This window comes from Calliopsis andreniformis, unplaced genomic scaffold (genome assembly GCF_051401765.1).
Source record: "Calliopsis andreniformis isolate RMS-2024a unplaced genomic scaffold, iyCalAndr_principal scaffold0048, whole genome shotgun sequence".
NCBI classification, from domain to species: domain Eukaryota; kingdom Metazoa; phylum Arthropoda; class Insecta; order Hymenoptera; family Andrenidae; genus Calliopsis; species Calliopsis andreniformis.
This window is the reverse complement of record NW_027480457.1, coordinates 4,253,556-4,269,502: the sequence shown is the minus strand read 5'-3', so window position 1 is coordinate 4,269,502 and position 15,947 is coordinate 4,253,556. Positions and strand designations below refer to the sequence as shown.

The 15,947-nt window shown below is 40.8% G+C and overlaps 1 protein-coding gene and 1 long non-coding RNA gene across 2 annotated transcripts; one reads left to right on the top strand and one right to left on the bottom strand.

Moving 5' to 3' along the window:
• Positions 1-4,862: 4,862 nt before the first annotated feature.
• LOC143187496 (uncharacterized) lies at positions 4,863-6,854 on the top strand. The gene is made up of 3 exons (XM_076391707.1): positions 4,863-5,631; positions 5,685-5,957; positions 6,013-6,854. Exons 1-3 carry the CDS (start codon positions 4,863-4,865, stop codon positions 6,852-6,854), a joined length of 1,884 nt encoding a protein of 627 aa, XP_076247822.1.
• Positions 6,855-11,524: 4,670 nt separating this feature from the next.
• On the bottom strand, positions 11,525-12,191 carry LOC143187560 (uncharacterized). The gene is made up of 2 exons (XR_013003226.1): positions 12,122-12,191; positions 11,525-11,930 (listed from the first exon to the last, which is right to left on the bottom strand). It is a non-coding gene; the product is annotated as an uncharacterized LOC143187560 (long non-coding RNA).
• Between the last annotated feature and the right edge of the window lie 3,756 nt (positions 12,192-15,947).

The following is a 15,947-nucleotide window of genomic DNA, read 5'->3' as shown; positions in this document are numbered from 1 at the left end:
CAGAATTGCTTCCATACATGATCGTACCTTCTGGCCAGTTATAAGGCTAATTATCGGTAGAGGTAATAGAACGAGAGATTTTCCCTGCGTCGAACTGCCGTGAGCTCGAGGCAGGGCAACCCCTATAACATCGCCGTATACGCTCTGCAAGTCGCTCGACAAAAGGACAAATTGTCTAGATGGGCGCCAGGCACTTTCGTGCCAGCTACAACGAACAACTAACGACGATAGGCGACCTTTGCAGTGCAGGTACAGCGGCAAACCTCAGCTAGCTCGGCGGAAGAGGAAAGGTCGTAGTTCGGACGCGTCGAGGAATCGAGCCTTCACGGCAAGGCAGAGACGAAACGCTTATTGTCTTCCACAGATGTTTATTCGATATTACGGCACCGTGCAGACGGCAAGGTTACGGATGATTATAGGTGGTCGGTACAGAAACGAACACGTGTCCTAACAATTTCGGCACACACGAACTCGCCCGTTACAAAAGTCGATCGAAATGACACCGGAATTAGCTAACAAAACGACAAATCACACAATACCGCGATATCAGAGACGCCCTGGAGGAAACCCGAATCGCGCCTAGTACTAACGGCACTCCGTGCCCGGTAATTAGACCAAGGTAATCTGTGCAGCTTACCCTAATTCTTCGCAGTTCTACTCAATCGTCGTCTTGGCAACGAGTGACGACGCTTGGCACGCGCGTATGCGACCCCCCTGATTCGCGGCACGTCCCTCCCCCGCGCAAGTGCTACAGCCCCTCTGCGTACTCGCTATGATTCAGGCGCGTATGCGAGGAGCGGGGTCCCGCTCCTCTCCGGCGACGATTCGCATTTCCTCGGTATCGTGGAGACTTCCCCAGGACTTCCTATGGCTCCGGCCGCCTGGACAACGATCTCCGGGCTCGCCTCCACCCTCGCCTTCCGCTTGAGTCGTTGTAGAAGGACAGCACCGCGGGACCTTCCCTCAGCTTTTTGTGGCAGATTTTCCTCAGGCTCCCTGGTCCACCGTGGAGGCGGCAAGTCTCTCAACTCCGGGGGTGGAGGGATCCTGTACCATCCGGTTTGATACTGCGCCTGAATCTGGAAACTGCACGGCCGGGGGACGGGGATGGCCTCGGGGTCCCTCAGGTTCCTCCTACAGGTCTGAAACGTTGCGCGCGCTCGGCACAGAATCACCGGAAATTAACGGCGATTCAAATTCATTGTATTTCCCTCCAGGAAGCGTCTCTCGGCACGTGTACCGTTAAAAAACCATTATTCTCATGCAATGCGAATTTTGGAGTGCCCAATAGTGTATTTTATGCCTGTTTGCATTGCCAGTATTTGTAAATGTTGTTTTATCAGAAACGTTTGGTGCGACATTATTGGAAAACTTGTCATTGGCCCGTCCTTTTTTGAAGGACATTCAGCTGGGCAAGTTTATATTAACTTCCTACGCAATTATGTGAGAAAATACTTTTAAATACACGACGCGTTATGTGGACGCAAATTGACGATGTGCCTCCACATTATGTACTATGCTTTCGAACAGCAATGAAAGACATCTTTTCAGAAAGATGGGTAGGTCGAGGAGGTCCTATAGCCTGTGGGACTATATTAAAGATTTCCTATGGGATTATATTAAAGACTGCGTAATGTTCATTAAGCCTACGATACGTAAAAACATGAAAATCAGAATACGCGAAGATTGTGCTAAGATAAATGTTGAAATGTTGCGCAAGGTTCGATAATTATTTCAATAAAGAATTGTTAAGTGTATTGAAGTACAAGCTAATCATTTTGAACACTTACTAAAGTATAAATGAGACGTAATTACGTTAAATTATCAATACATTTATTTCAATCACCTTTTTGGCTGTTCCTTGCAAGTTTGACCTGGAATGACCTTCTGTAGATAGTTTCCAAATTTGTCATAAAATAAGCTACAATAGTAGCAAAAAATAAAAGTATGGTTTCATTTTAAAAAATGGTCCTGACCTTCACCTCATCTTCGCGCCCACCAGGAAAAATAAAAGTCCCACCACATGATTTTTCCCTCGGCGCTAAACAACTTACATTTGAAGCATTTTTGCGTATAATCAATATTTTTGGAGATATTCGTCTCTAACGCTTTATAATGTCCACCCTGTGTATGGAAATGCTTTATTTCAACTTTTGTTCAACTAGATCGGCGGTTTAGCCCACTGTGTGGCGTTGGACGAGTAAGGAGGTTAATTAGTGAATTCGTGGCCGCGTACGACGATCTCATTTTCCTCGAGTCTTGTTGTTTGGCCCATTGTGAGTGCATATACTGGTCACGCAGATGACCAAGAGGAAAAATATAACTGTTTAGTATTGGCAAATATTTTTGTTTGAAAGAGTTATGAAAATTTTCAATGTGTTACATTTATAATGTTAACTCGTCAATTACTTTACTTTAACATTTCTTTCATGTATTATAGAAACCAAATCATGAACTATTATTAATATTTTAGGAACAATTCCAAGATTTACGGTAGACAAATATTTCTGTTGACTTTTCTTAACATAAGGACTTATAATTTATAATATCAGATATTCTGATCTGATTTAATTTATTTTTGCTTATATTATTTATACAGATACAGTAACTTTGATAAACCGAAGAATTCGAACAAACTATACAGCTCTTGTAGTAAATGAGTTTCAATCAGTAACCATTGAATCGGATCCTGATATTATTCAGTTGATTGATGCGGAATCTCCACGTTCAGAATTGCGGTGGTCTTTAAATGGTATCTTTGTGCAAGAGGACATGACTAGGGTGAAGTTTAAGAATTACAACATAGGTACATAGTTGTTTATATGTTCGTAGAATTTCCATAGCTGTATAATGAATATGTCACAACTAAGTTTTAGAGGACTGATTATCATTAAAAACAAAAATACTGTGTCGTACACGGGAATGGTATGAAACCTGCTGCTCGGTGAGGTCACGAGGTAGAAAGGAAACTTTTTGAACGGGGTGGGGATTGACTCTCCAATCAGTGATTGCTAAGAACCCCAACCTCACTCGAAATGTTCCCTTTCTCCCTCGAGACGTAACCGAACAGCAGGTTTCATACCACTCTTGGCCATACATATGCATAACTAAAAAGTTAGAATAGATAGAATTACAGTTGCAACTTGTGTAATTTACTTAAGCCACAATTCAGTATATTTAAACTTTCTTACTGTATTGTCTTCTATGTTTTCGTCGTAATTCGCACATACATTTGAAATAAACAAAGAATAATATTATATTTTGGACAATGTTTTTTTTTACTTGTATCATAAAAGTAACGTAGGGAAGGTATCGTACTAAGCCTTTAGAAAAGTGGAAGACTATGACACAATACACATCCTACAATAATAATTTTCCTATTCGTTTAGAAATAAGTGAAACTTCTCCAAATGATGCCGGTATTTATGCGATGACTTTACGTCGAATCGATGAAACGTATTCAATCATCAAAATAATTAGTTTGGCTGTAATACCAGCCGAAGCCACCATCCAGATACGAGAAACTCTAAGTTTTACTGCAACATGTCATTGTACAATCTTAGGCCATGTTTATTCAGAGCTTCAAGTAGCCTGGAGAATACAAACTAGGGTATGGAAAGATTATGGTATCACTATTCCTGCTGCTGCAGATGTCACGCACATTTTGAAAGCTAACAGAACGCATGAAGGGGAATGGCGATGTATTGTCAAACAAACTGATCTCAACTTCGAGTGGATCACAAATATAATATCTATTACAGGTAAATATTTCGTAAATTCAAACTAAATTTCTTATTGTATGTGTACTGCGATATTCCGATTCTCGCACGCCGCGTCTGTGCCTTCGTTTCGATAAATTTTGGGGATGAAGAACTGGACGGCTGTTTCGGCAACGGTCGGTAACCTCACGTCGCGACCTTATCGCCGGTGATCGACGCATCACCTATCGACTCCACCGGTTATTATTCCCCCCACCGCGACAACTGCCGAATCGAACGGATCGATCGCGGAGCGGTCAGATCCTAATTATCTACGGCACCCGACGCGTCTTGGCTTTGCGGATCTAATGTGAATAAATGTTACAGTTTGTTTTGTGACTGTTTAAGGTGCTTTATTCCGGCCTACCCTCTTCCGAGTAAAAACAACGGTACTCTAAACGTCAAATGAATTGCACGTTGCAATTTCTGAAGGAATTTGGAGGTATTAACTCGATAAATAATGTCGGGCATCTCCATATATGTATGAGACTACATTTGGTATTGAGTACACTTCCAATGAGAAGCCAACGAAGCTAATATCAAAGTACAGATATGTATCTCTGTGTCTTTCCGTTACCTTTCTGACGCATGTGCATTACGCTCTAGAGAACATAAAAGTGATGGAGTTACATATTTCTCATATATTTCTGTGGGGGTACCTGTGAATAGCGTAGTGGAAAAATTTGTGCATCGTCGCAGGCAATGATCACATTTGCCAAACAGATGTTTTATGACTTTTGGCGATCGACCTTCGAACGGAATTTCCCAGAGCCTGCGAAGCGTTGGGTTTTTCCAACTTCGCGTTGTCGCTAAGGGGTACTATTACTCCCACCAGTACGCCTTTTTAGAAATTTGACCTGGTCATCCAGGGTGAAGAGAAAAGCGAATCGGGTTGTCGGGGAGTTGAACTTGAGGATTGACTTGAGCAACACGTCTTGCAAGTCTCACATTTTTACGCGACTTAAATAAATCCACTTTGTTGATTTTTAAGTCCGTGCTTTATTTTTCCCGACACGAATATCCCACATTGGTGACCCCGACGTGATTTGAGGGCGTAACGACGCGTACGTGAGTGAGGATTTCGTGTACGAAAAATAATTAACAATGGCGCATCCCGCGGGTGATTTAAGTGATAATGTCGCGACTATAGGCAGTGAAAGTAGCATAGTGAGTCAGCAAACGTTACGATTTCCACGTTTTTGGCCACATAATGTTGCATTATGGTTTCGGTTAGTGGAAGCTCAATTTACTTCCGCGCATATCACACCGGACGAAGTAAAGTTCAGCTTAGTGATTGCTCACTTGGACGAAAAGTACGCCAAGCAAGTGGGTGATGTAATTTTAAATCCTCCCGAGAACGGACAGTATAAATTTTTGAAACGGGAATTAACGAAAAGACTATCAGAATCGGATGGTTCGCGAGTGCGAAAGTTGATGGAGAACGAGCAGATCGGGGATCGCACGCCTTCCCAGTTTTACAGACACCTGAAGTCATTGGCAACGTCTTCAATTCCGGAAGATTTCATAATCACCCTATGGAAGAATCGATTGCCCGCGAATATACAGAGGGTCCTGGCAGCTGTTTCGGAGTCAAATGCCGCTGCATTGACTGAGTTGGCCGACCGGATACACGAGATTCGACCTGAGAGTGGTCGAATGGAAATGGTGTCAGGAGATTCAGAAATCAGGCAGATGCGGGAAGAAATGCGTGAACTTCGACTCCAGATCAGCGAGTTGGCAAGAGATCGACGACAATCTTCTTCGCGACCACGAGGTCGCAGTTCCAGTCGAACACGAGGACGCAGGTATCCCAGCGCTGGTTCATCGCGTCGTCCTGAAGATAAAGATTTGTGCTGGTACCACGCTCGTTTTGGTGAGCGCGCGACGAAATGTCGCGAACCGTGTAAATGGATCTCGGGAAACGAGAAAAGCCGTCCGTGAACGCGGCACTAGAGGACGGTCTAAATTCACGCCGCATTTTCGTGAAAGACAGACGTTCAAAACTGTCATTCCTCATTGACACAGGCGTCGATCTGTGTGTATACCCGCGGAGATTATTGCGTGAATCGCCTCCAAAAAGTGTGTATGAACTTTTCGCGGCAAATGGCACATGCATCGCAACATATGGCACGATCGCGTTCGATTTAGACTTTTACGTGGTCTTTCGTGGTAGCCGACGTGAACTCCCCTATAATCGGCGTAGATATTTTGTGCCATTATGGGTTATTGGTGAATCCGCGTAATAAACAATTAGGCGACTCAATCACGAAACTGACGATAAACGGCTGTGGAGTAAGTGCTGAGGTTACCGCGATCAAAACGGTGTTTGGTGATTCGGTGTACCACAAACTATTGTCCGAGTACCCTGAATTAGTTCGTCCTCCAGTTTTTCGGAGAGAATTGATCAAGCACAAGGTGCAGCACTATATAAAAACAACACCTGGACCCCCAGTATGCAGCAAACCTCGACGTCTCGCTCCAGATCGCCTCAAAGCGGTGAAAGCAGAATTCGAGCTTATGCTACAGCAAGGAGTCATAAGGACATCAAGAAGTCCATGGTCTTTCCCCTTGCACGTTGTGCCAAAAAAGGATGGAAGTCTGCGACCGTGTGGAGACTACAGGGCGCTTAACGCTAGAACGGTGCCGGATAAGTATTCTCCACCACACATAGAAGATTTTGCACAACGACTATATGGGAAAAAGGTATTTTCGAAGATCGACTTGGTGCGCGCTTATCACCAAATACCGATAGCGTCAGCAGACGTAGAAAAAACGGCAATTACAGCCCCTTTTGGTCTCTTTGAGGCGGTGAATACAATGTTTGGGTTACGCAATGCTGCTCAGACATGCCAGCGTTTCGTAGACGAAATCACGCGCGGTTTAGATTTCGTTTATGCGTATATTGACGATTTTTTAATAGCGTCTGAAAACGAAGAGCAGCATACGAAGCATTTAAGCATTTTATTCAAACGACTACAAGATTACGGAGTGGTAATTAATCCCGCGAAACGTATTTTCGGAGTTAGGGAGATTACATTCTTGGGGTACGTAGTTATAGCGACGGTGCCGTACGCCCAAAAAAGAGGAATTATATAGCGTGCAAACGACTAACATAATTTATGACTCTCTCTTCGACGAAGCTATTTTTGAGTAAACATTCCCAGAGTTTCTTTTAAGTATGTTCCAATAGAGTTAGTCAAGATGTCCTCAATAGCAATCTGCGGGCGTCATAAATTAGGGGTTTCCAGAGGGCACTCAGCACGGTCCCATCGTCTTTTGACTAAGTGGGCCTTGGACGAGTTGCCTGAAGGAAATCCCGGGGCGAAGAAAAGTCACACGGCAGAGACACCCCCACCAAAAAATCAGCTGTCCTGAAGACAGTGAAACTGAGGGCGGTGTTTTGAGGAAACGACCAACCCTGATTGGAAATACTCTATGAGTGGGGTTAGCCAATCAGGGTGGGAAACAAGATGTAGCAGTGCATAAAAGCGAAGAACGAAAAAGAAAAGATACGTTTTTTCCGAAAAAGAGAACACAACGTCTAGGTATTCTCTTCGAGTCGTCGAATCGGTTTGGTTAAATAAACAGTACTTTTGTCGTAAAAAACAGTTGTCTAACAATTATTAATCACCGCCTTATCACCACCATATAGTAAACGAATTTGGTGTCAAACAGCTACCGGAGCGAATTGATGCTATTGTTAATTACCCGAAACCGGGAACGATTAAAGAGTTACGAAGATTTTTAGGAATGTTTAATTTCTACCGCCCATTTATTCCTGGCGCAGCAAAAATTTTGTACCCTCTGAATAATCTTCTCAAAGGCACGAAAAGGGGAAATACCGCAGTTACTCTTAATGAAGAAGCGGTACATGCGTTTTCGGCTGCAAAATCCGCTCTTATTAATTCGACGATGCTTGCGCATCCGATACCTGGGGCACCGATAGGTATTGTCATGGACGCTTCGGACTATGCGATGGGAGCGGCATTGCAGCAGCAGGTAGGCGATGCCTGGCAACCTTTAAGGTTTTTCACAAAGACTCTTTCTTCAACACAGCGAAAATATAGTGCATATGATCGCGAATTATTAGCGGTATATAGTGCTGTAAAGCGTTTTCGGTACGCTGTCGAAGGAAGAGACTTTGTGATTTTTACTGACCATAAGCCGCTGATTTTTGCGTTTAACCAGAGTCTCGAAAAGTGTTAACCACGTCAATTCCGATACCTAGACCTTATTAGTCAGTTTACTACGGATATTCGTCATATAAAGGGATTAGAAAATTCGGTTGCCGACGCGTTATCTCGGATCGAGACCATATCGAAAGCAGTTGATCATTCAACTTTGGCAGATATGCAGCGAGATGATGGAGAATTGCAACAGATTCTATCATCTCGATCCAGCGCGTTGCAACTTCGAAAGGTACGATTTCCGGAAAGCGATATAGATATTTATTGCGACGTGACGCGAGACGCGGTACGACCGTTGGTACCAAGAACTTTACGCCGTCGAATATTTAATTCGTTGCATAATCAGGGCCACTCAGAAGTTAATTGCTGAACGTTTTGTTTGGCCAGCAATCAATAAGGACGTACGAACGTGGACACGTTCATGCATACCATGTCAGCGATCGAAAATTTATCGGCATGTTAATGCACCGATAGGCAATTTTGGGAACTTTGCTGGACGATTCGAACATGTCTACATGGACATTGTGGTAATGCAGTTTTCCCAAGGTTATAGGTATTGTCTGACGTGCATTGATAGATTCACTCGTTGGCCGGAAGCTACACCTATAGCTGACATGGAGGCATCGACTGTTGCTTCGACTTTTATCTCGACTTGGGTTGCTCGTTTTGGCGTGCCGCTGAGAATTACAACTGATCAAGGACGCCAATTCGAATCCCAGTTATTCAAGGAATTGTGTAAATTGCTTGGTACGAAACACATACACACAACAGCGTATCACCCCCAGGCAAATGGCATGGTGGAAAGATTTCATCGCCAAATGGAATGCGCAATCAAGTGTCATAATACCGACAATTGGGTCGTGATTTTACCCATTGTCCTCTTAGGTATACGTACAGCTATTAAAGCCGATTTAAATGCAACCTCGGCCGAATTAGTATATGCCACTAATGTTCGTTTGCCTGTGGAATTTTTCTTACCAAGCAATCATAATCCGAATTCAGATTTTGTTTTGCGGTTAAAGCGATACTTTGACAAGGTAAAACCACAACTTGTCAAGCGACACGGTTCAGGAAAATCGTTTATTTTTAAAGAATTGTTTTCGACACCTTATGTGTTTGTACGTAATGACGCGGTAAAAAGCCCTGCACAAACGCCATATGACGGACCGTATAGAGTCGTTCAAAGAGAGGAAAAGAATTTTTTAATTGATATACGGGGCAAGCACATAAGAACTAGCATTGACCGTCTGAAGCCTGCTTTCGTCATCCCTGAAGATTTGGAGGAACAGGTTGATGAAGGCGAGGTAGTCATTCAAAAGGAAACTGTCGTAAGGGAGAACCGGAATACAGATCGATCTCTAACGAATGTAGATCGACCTCCGCCGAGCGAGGTTCAGAGAGAACGCAACCGTTTTTCGACGCGTTCTGGAAGAACTGTGCGTTTTCCAGATCGTTATCAAGCGGATTTTAGTTAGTTTAGAGTAAAATAATTTTATATAGTAGATTTAGGTGTAGTTCGTAAATTAGTTCTAGTATAGAGTTATTATGATATTTGGCTGGAGTGGCGCGTTCTCGAGCATGTTCGAGAAGTATTTCCTATGTATTATTAGTACGATTCAGTATTGTAACTAATATGTACTTCCTTCTGACGCATCTTTTGTTTTGTTTTGTTTCTATTGCGAGCGTTGTCACTGGTGAGGGGGTACTGTGGGGGTACCTGTGAATAGCGTAACGGAAAAATTTGTGCATCGTCGCAGGCAATGGTCACATTTGCCAAACAGATGTTTTATGACTTTTGGCGATCGACCTTCGAACGGAATTTCCCAGAGCCTGCGAAGTGTTGAGTTTTACCAACTTCGCGTTGTCGCTAAGGGGTACCATTACTCCCACCAGTACGCCTTTTTAGAAATTTGACCTGATCATCCAGGGTGAAGAAAAAAGCGAATCGGGTTGTCGGGGAGTTGAACTTGAGGATTGACTTGAGCAACACCTCTTGCAAGTCTCACATTTTTACGCGACTTAAATAAATCCACTTTGTTGATTTTTAAGTCCGTGCTTTATTTTTCCCGACACGAATATTCCACATTTTCATTATTCTCATATACATTTCCACATAATCCTATACATATGTACTTAGGCAGCTCCGTGCCGAACGTTGTCGCATGTAGATTCAGAGCTGTAGCTCTGCGCCGTACAGTGTAACCCTTCGATAATTTAAAAGGATTTAATTATCGAAGACTTTTTTTCATTTTTTTCTCATGTACTTTATGGTAATTACTTAGAACGTTAATTTACAAATATTTTAACATGACTTGGTAATTTTATGAAACTTTCATGAAATTTAGCATTTAGCAATCTTTCATGAGTATATTAGATACTCATACAATAGACTTATTAAACTAACAAGGGAACATCCCGAAGTGTAAATGTCTGGTTTTGATGAAACTTGGCAAGTTCGTAGATCAGCCAAAAATATTCGACACGTATTCTTTGTTATCTACTGGTATTCATGTTTGTTACATTCCGGGTAAATCATTTCGAAACAAAAACGCGCTTAACTCGAATGCCCCGGTAACCTGGTTTTGACAACATCAGCAGTGCAATAACCCAGGAAGGTGTCAAATGTGAGCCGGCGACTGACCTAGTATAATACGCGTTAGAATAAGATAGGAAATAGATAGCAAGCAGATTAGAAACTGCGACCTCGTTAGTATACATTTCTTGAGGAATATCGTAGTCCAAAATTAATAAAAATTATAGATGGTAACCTCGCGACTACAGATCACGCGCTGTAGATTTCACCGAGGTAAGTATCAATTGCGACAGGACTTTCGCCCCCCCCCCCCCCCCCCCCCCATTTGAACAAATTCCAATCAACTTCTTTAAAACCTGTCCGAAATTTTGACTCTTGCTTTTTCCGTCCACTAAACTTAAGTAAGTAAGTACGCCCGGAGGTCACAGTTTATAATCTTTATAGTGTAACGCGACGATAAACCGGGAAGCAAAACTTGTAAGTCTCCTAGAAGCCGAGCCATCGATTCCGCCCGATTTCGTACCTCCGAAATTAAGGTAATCAGATATTGTAATTTATATTCAACTTGTAATAACGTTAAATCTCCGAAACGAGAATTCTAAATAAAATTAACTGTACGTGCATACGTGAGAAGTTAAGTGAACCCAACCCTGAATTTCCGAACGATCCCGAGGAAGACAATCGACGCCTAAACAGAATACTGTATTATCCCCGGTAGCGCACCCGGGCCGTAACAATGTTAAAGGGGTGAAAACCACTCCCAAAGTTGGATGTGGAAACCTGTTTGATTTAAGGGGGTACGGTAGTCACGTGACTTTTCGAGATTGCGAGGTCGGTATCTGCTATTATAGTGTTCGTTACAGGAATAGTATTACCCACAGACACATGGCTGCCTGATGAATGCAAGATGGAGCCATTATATGATTTTGAATTCGGAAGGCAGGTTAGAAAATTTCACCCTCTACTGCAAACACTACTATACGAGATATGTGTAGGTGAACTCGACGCTTCGCGACCGATTTCGGACGTTTGCGGAAAATAGACAGAGTGCGAATATGAATATTACTCCCTCACTCTTGAAACGCCATATTCAACTGTTGAAATCCCTGCAAGCGGCACGAGCCATGCGCGATGTTTCCAATCATTCAGATATTTTCAGTGATTCAATATATCACTGAATCGTGTGAACATAGTGGTATTTATCAAACAACACACGTTATTTGTATGTGTATGACTCTTACACGTCTCACATTCTAAATACCTCTACATTCATATTATTCATTGTTTACTCACATCGATGCGTTCTATCACAACGATAATTACACAATACATTTTTAAAATTTTGACTCTTGATACTCTGGTGCCCGCCTCTCCCATCTCTGTAACTGCCACCACGATCCCGGTCAAGGTTTCTGCCGCCGTTCTTCCACCTCTGTTGTGTAAGCTCTTTCTCTACAATATTGAAAATAAACACTATTATTTGTCTATAGTATTGAAAATAAGCACAATTATTTTTCTATAATATTGAAAATAAATACAATTATTTATGTATAATATTGAAAATAAACATAATTATTACATTGTTTGTGACTTATAAGAGAAATATGATTAGTTAGCGTGAAATCGCCTATACATCTACGTACCTCTTTTACATACTTCAGTAACTCCTGTCGTGACGATATCGCTCATTTATGGCAAGCTGAAACTTCTCCTGTGTGAACTCTTTTGTCTGTAATGTTGAAAATAAGCATAATTATTACATTATTTGCGATTTACAAGGAAAATATGATTAGTTAGCGTGAAATCAGTTATGCATTTCCGTAGCTTTTTCATATACTTCAATAGCTCTTGTCGTGGCGATACGGCTTATCTGTATCCACTATTGCCCTCCTTATTTTGGTCAGCTCTCAAGTATCGAATGGCATTGTTTCCACCGGCAACTAGGCTGAGTCACTAAAAGCTCTAAAGTGCTCAATAAAAATACAATTCATCTTTGATTCGTAAGAACTATATGTACTTGAATGTCATGACTTTCATACACTCAGCAAAAGAATTAAGGTATCACTTCTACGAAGCCGAAATATGGGACCAAGTTCAAACAGACATGACTTTGGCAAAAATGGTCGAATTGATAATACCAAAAAGTCGTTTGAAAGCGTGAAATCTCTACTTTTGCGTACTGTTTTCAGATTTTAGTTTTATCGTTTTGTGGCAAAGTTATAGCGCTGTAAAGGGCAGTTTAAACTTTTTTTTTAAATTTAGACCAACTTTCTAATACTCCATGGGGCGCAACAAACTTTTTAGGCACATTGCATTTATGCTAGTCGAAAGCGAATTCTTTACCGTGTAAAATATGTATTTGCTAAATGTTGTACGATTTTTTTTAATAAAGTTATTCAACTTTAAAGCAGAAACCGTCTCTGTGATTTTAATTGCTGCTCAAAGGCGATAGAACCATCGTAGAACGTAGATAAAAAAAGCAGTAGAAAGTTTGAACTTTCCTCTTGAAAATGCATTACTTACTTTAGCAATTTAGTTAACATTTCGGTACACTAGATTTTTTCGAAAATATGCTTAAAAATGCTACAATTTCCATTTTTTCTTTAACTCGTTGTATCTCGACAACGGCTGATCGCAGCATGATGATCTTAAGCTCATTTTAAAGCAGAGGGTCTGCCGATTTTATTGAACCCTGAATGAACCTGCTGTGACCATTTTTTCCTTATGCCTTTTATGTTTAAAATTCCGCTTTGGCTTCAGCGGTTTCCTAACTACCTCAAAACCACTACCGCCGGCATTATCGTCACACGTGGAGTCGCGAGTGTGTGAGTGCGTGTGTGTGAGTATGTACGTGTGTGACGTCGGTGGGTCGGGGATACGTGAAACAAGAGAACTCGCCTGAACGAAAGGATTGCGCAGCAAATTAACACAGTAGCCTCATCTTATGCAAAACGGTAAATTTAACCATAAAGGACATAAGGAAGAAATGGTCACAGCAAATTCATTCAGGGCTCAATCAAATCGGCAGACTCTCTACTTTAAAATGAGCTTAAGATCACGATGCTGCGATCAGCTATTGTCGAGATACAACGAGTTAAAGAAAAAATGGAAATTGTAGCATTTTTAAGCACATCTTCGAAAAGATCTAGTTTACCGAAATGTTAATTAAATTGCTAAAGTAAACAATGCATCTTCAAGAGGAAAGTTCAAACTTTCTACTGCTTTTTTTATCTACGTTCTACGATGATTCTATCGCCTTTGAGCAGCAATTAAAGTCAAAGAGACGGTTTCAGCTTTAACCCTTTCGGTACGGGTGCCGGATATATCCGGCGTCCACGTAACAATCCGTGCGTGCAAACGACATCTGCAGTTGGTAAAATTATATTCTATTTTACCGATGTATTAGATGAAAGTCATATTGAAAATATATTTTGCACATATAGATAAAACACCTTGGACACTTCGATTTTTGAACAATCGTTTTCTACGTTCGTATCTGCGTTGATTAATTGATATTTCTGACATAATAGAAATTATTCTAATAAAAAGTCTTTTTTTACAAGAATTCCAAAAAAAAACAACTATAGGTCTAATCGTCGTCTAATTTCATTCGATTTAAAAAATTTTAGGTTATGTTTTTATTCGAAACTTGTTCGTAGATTTGAAACCATTCTTGGCCCTTTGCAGAATGTTTAGTGCAAACAAAAGCATCAGAAACGGATTAACTGACCCGGAAAATGACGAGAATTTTAAATATGAAAGTAATTTCAACCGTCGTAAAAGGCGAAGAATAAATGTGATATGTAGTAGTTCTGAGTCGGAAACAGAATTGATACAAGAATCTAATGGCATGAATTGTGAAATAACATGGACAAAAAATCATTTTCTACCAAAAATTTATAGATTTGATTCAAAGCATTCGGGAATCACCAAAGAAATACGCAGGTCATCACAATTTATTGATTATTTTCAATTATTTATGTCTGAAGAATTCGTAGATATAATTGTAGACGAGTCAAACTATTATTGGGCCCAACAAAACAATAATAATGCAAATAATCTGGAAACAACGACGCGAAACGAATTGTATTGTTTTTTGGCCATGTCGTTACTCATGGCGCGCAAAAAAAAACTGTCACTCAAGGAGTACTGGAGCACGGACGACTATCTACGCAGCGACATTTTTGGAAAAATAATGACTAGAAACAGGTACTTCCTGCTTCTTCGAATGCTGCATTTCTCCCACGAACCTAGGTGCATTGGCGACCGCCTGATAAAAATAAGAAAAATAGTTGATTTGCTGCGAAAATCATTCACTGCGGCGTTTCAGCCATACTAAAAATTATGTATAGATGAAAGCTTGCTGTTATACAAAGGCCGCTTATGTTTCAAACAATATATTCCGACCAAAAGGAATAGGTTCGGGATAAAATCATTCATTCTGTGCGATTGCAAAACCGGATTCGTACAGGATATGATAGTTTACACCGGAGCACTTACAGTTCCGACTAATCCTATCAAGGGCGTTGGGAAATCTGGAGCAATAGTCTTGGAACTCTTGAAACCATATTTAGGAAAGGGCCATACGCTTTATGTAGACAACTTTTACTCAAGTCCCGCATTATTCAACCTATTACACGATAATCGTACAAATGCATGCGGGACAGCAACAAGAAGATGGCAAGGAGTGCCCAAGATCGATGATAAATTGAAGAAAGAAGAAGCGTCATTTCGTACCTCGAAAAATTTACTAGTAATGAAATGGGTTGATAAGAAGGAAGTGTACATGATCTCGACCATGTATACCGCAGATTTCGTGATAGTATCCAAATATGGAGGAACACAGAATGTAGAAAAGCCTGTGTGTGTTGTAGATTGTAGACTATAATAATTCAATGGGTATAGTTGATAAGGTAGACATGGTAATTAGTACTATAAACTCAACTAGAAAAACGTTAAAATGGTACCGGAAATTGTTTTGTCATCTAATTAACATTTGTGTATGGAACGCGTACTGTCTTTATAAGCATAAAAGAAACGAAAACATATCCATGGCGCAGTTTCAATTGCACTTAATAAAACAAATGATTGATAAATATCATAATGATTGTATAAATAATCAAAGAAAAAAAGCTGATCAACCAATGCGACTAACAGAGAAACACTTCCCATCATTATATACCTTAAAAGGAAAGAACCGGAGTCGTCGGTGCGTAGTTTGCAGTAAAAACGACAAACGATCTGATTCACGATATGAATGCAAAGACTGCAATGTTGGATTATGTGTGGATCCATGTTTTAAAATATATCACACCCAATTAAATTATTAGCCGTCTTGTGTCTAATCGTGCATTAACTAATAATATGTAAATAGTAATTTTTGTTGTGTATATAATTTTGTTTATAATCTTGTATATAATCATATAATCTGTATATAATTTTTATAAATTTTACTTATATAATTGATAG